The sequence below is a fragment of the Cynara cardunculus genome, unplaced genomic scaffold, assembly GCF_001531365.2.
Source record: "Cynara cardunculus var. scolymus isolate 2C unplaced genomic scaffold, CcrdV1 Un_Scaffold_7475, whole genome shotgun sequence".
Taxonomy (NCBI): Eukaryota; Viridiplantae; Streptophyta; class Magnoliopsida; order Asterales; family Asteraceae; genus Cynara; species Cynara cardunculus.
In genome coordinates this window covers 13,023-14,973 of record NW_020203568.1, presented here as the reverse complement: position 1 = coordinate 14,973, position 1,951 = coordinate 13,023, and the positions used below count along the sequence as shown (strand labels likewise).

The window sequence follows — 1,951 nt, the reverse complement described above, 5'->3', positions numbered from 1 at the left end:
GGTTTACAGGAGACGAAATGTGATGGGTTTTCTAATGCTTGGTTTGCGTCAATTTGGGGATGCAGGAGCTGTGACTATGTCTTTGTGAGCGCTACTGGTCGTTCCGGGGGCATTCTTTTATCCTGGGATGTAAGTATTTTTGGTAAAGAGTCAGATTTCAAGGGTGATCACTTCTGTGGGGTGGTTGGTTCATGGCATAATGTGGACAAAAAAGTGGGTCTGATAAATRTCTATAATCCTCAGGCTCAATCGCTTAAGGCAAGAGTCTGGGAGGATCTTAGCTYGGTAATTCAAAGTGCTCCAGACGTTATCTGGGTAATTTTGGGGGATTTCAATGCAGTTCGGTATCCTGAAGAAAGAATGGGATCTATTTTCAACTCTAAAGAGGCTTTGGATTTTAATAATTTTATTTCTTCTTCTGGGCTTCTTGACATTAGTTTTTGTGGTAGGCGCTTCACCCGATTCAGCAAAGATGGTTCCAAGCTGAGCAAGCTTGATCGTTTTCTGGTAACTTCTAACTTTTTCTCTATTTGGAAAGACCCTTACGTTCAGGTCTTACATAGATCTATTTCTGATCACTGCCCCATTCTTCTGAATGTTAATAACTTTATTATGGGGCCCAAACCATTTAGAGTCTTTGACTCTTGGTTGGATATCGATGAATTTAAAAGTGCAGTTCTTTCGTCTTGGTCTTCAAGCTTTTTCCATGGGGTTGCTGATTTTATCTTTAAGGAAAAAGTAAAAGCTCTAAAGAATGACTTAAGAATATGGTCAAAAAAAATTTTAGCCAATGAATCAAAAAGAAAGGATGAGATTTTTAAAGATTTGGTTGATTGGGATTCTAAAGCTGAAGAGGGGAGAATTTCTATAGCTGATTGTCAAAAGAGAGATGAATGGATTTTCGAACTAATGATTTTGAAAAATCGTGAAACGTCGGATCTCAATCAAAAATCGCGATCTAAGTGGGCTTTAGAAGGAGATGAAAATTTAATAAACATTTTTGGGCTGTTCTCCATATTTGAAAAAAAAAAACCTTCACTCTCCTACTTTCTCCATATAAGGAAGCTATTGCACTACAACAAAATTGGGATTTTAAGGCACCCCTAATCTCTAAGCGCCTATAGTCCGCTTTATAGAACTTAATTTATATGACCAAAATATAAAGCGTCCTATTTAAAGGTGTTGTACTAAAAGTTTATATGACGCTTTTGGGCGTCTTAACAAATTTTTTAGGACATTTTTAATACAAAGTGTCGCATTAGCAACTTATAGAACACTTTTGAGAAAATGTCCTATAAACTCAATTTTTTATTAGACGTTTGTTTTTATAGAACTGTTTTTCAAATAGTGTCCTATAAAGTTGTTAACGGGACGCTTTATATTAAAAGTACTCTAAAAAAATTATTAAGATGTCAAAAAATGTCATATAAACTTATTACAACACCTTTAGATAGGATGTTTTATTTCTTTGGTCTTATAAACTAAGTCTTATAAAGACGTCTATTAAAACGCTTAAAAATTGAGAGTATTCTATAAACCCGATTTTATTGTAGTGTTGGGACTTAAAATTCCTATTTCATCTATTTTCTCCATTTGGATATGCAGTCTGGATGCTCTAATAATTTTGGTCAAAATGAAATAAGAAGGCAAACATGAGTAGTAGTCACAGTCTCAAGTAAATTCATTAATTAAAATTATTTAAATCATTTTTGTATTTTTTTTCCTTTTTGTAATTCTTATTCAACATTGGAGATTAAGGAGTTTGCTATCAAACTTGTTGCTAACTAGTTTATCTCATTTTTACCTACTTCATTTTACTCAAGGCTGTAAATACTTCCCATGATCTCACGTTTTACGTATCTACTTAATTAGATGGTGGAAGAATTTGGATCTATCTACCAAGCTACCTTATGTTCGAGATAGATTGGTTGAAGGCTACTTCTGGATATTG

General features: G+C 34.1%; 1 protein-coding gene across 1 annotated transcript in view; it reads left to right on the top strand.

Annotated features, from left to right (window-relative positions):
• Positions 1-9: 9 nt before the first annotated feature.
• The window catches only part of LOC112504946 ((E)-beta-farnesene synthase-like), a gene marked incomplete at its 5' end in the record, with an annotated part of 3,235 nt that continues 1,293 nt past the window's right edge, over positions 10-1,951 (top strand). Inside the window, 2 exons of the mRNA XM_025108902.1 lie at positions 10-507; positions 1,853-1,945. Coding sequence (XP_024964670.1) covers positions 10-507; positions 1,853-1,945 — 591 coding nt within the window. The remainder of the gene's footprint in view (positions 508-1,852; positions 1,946-1,951) is intronic.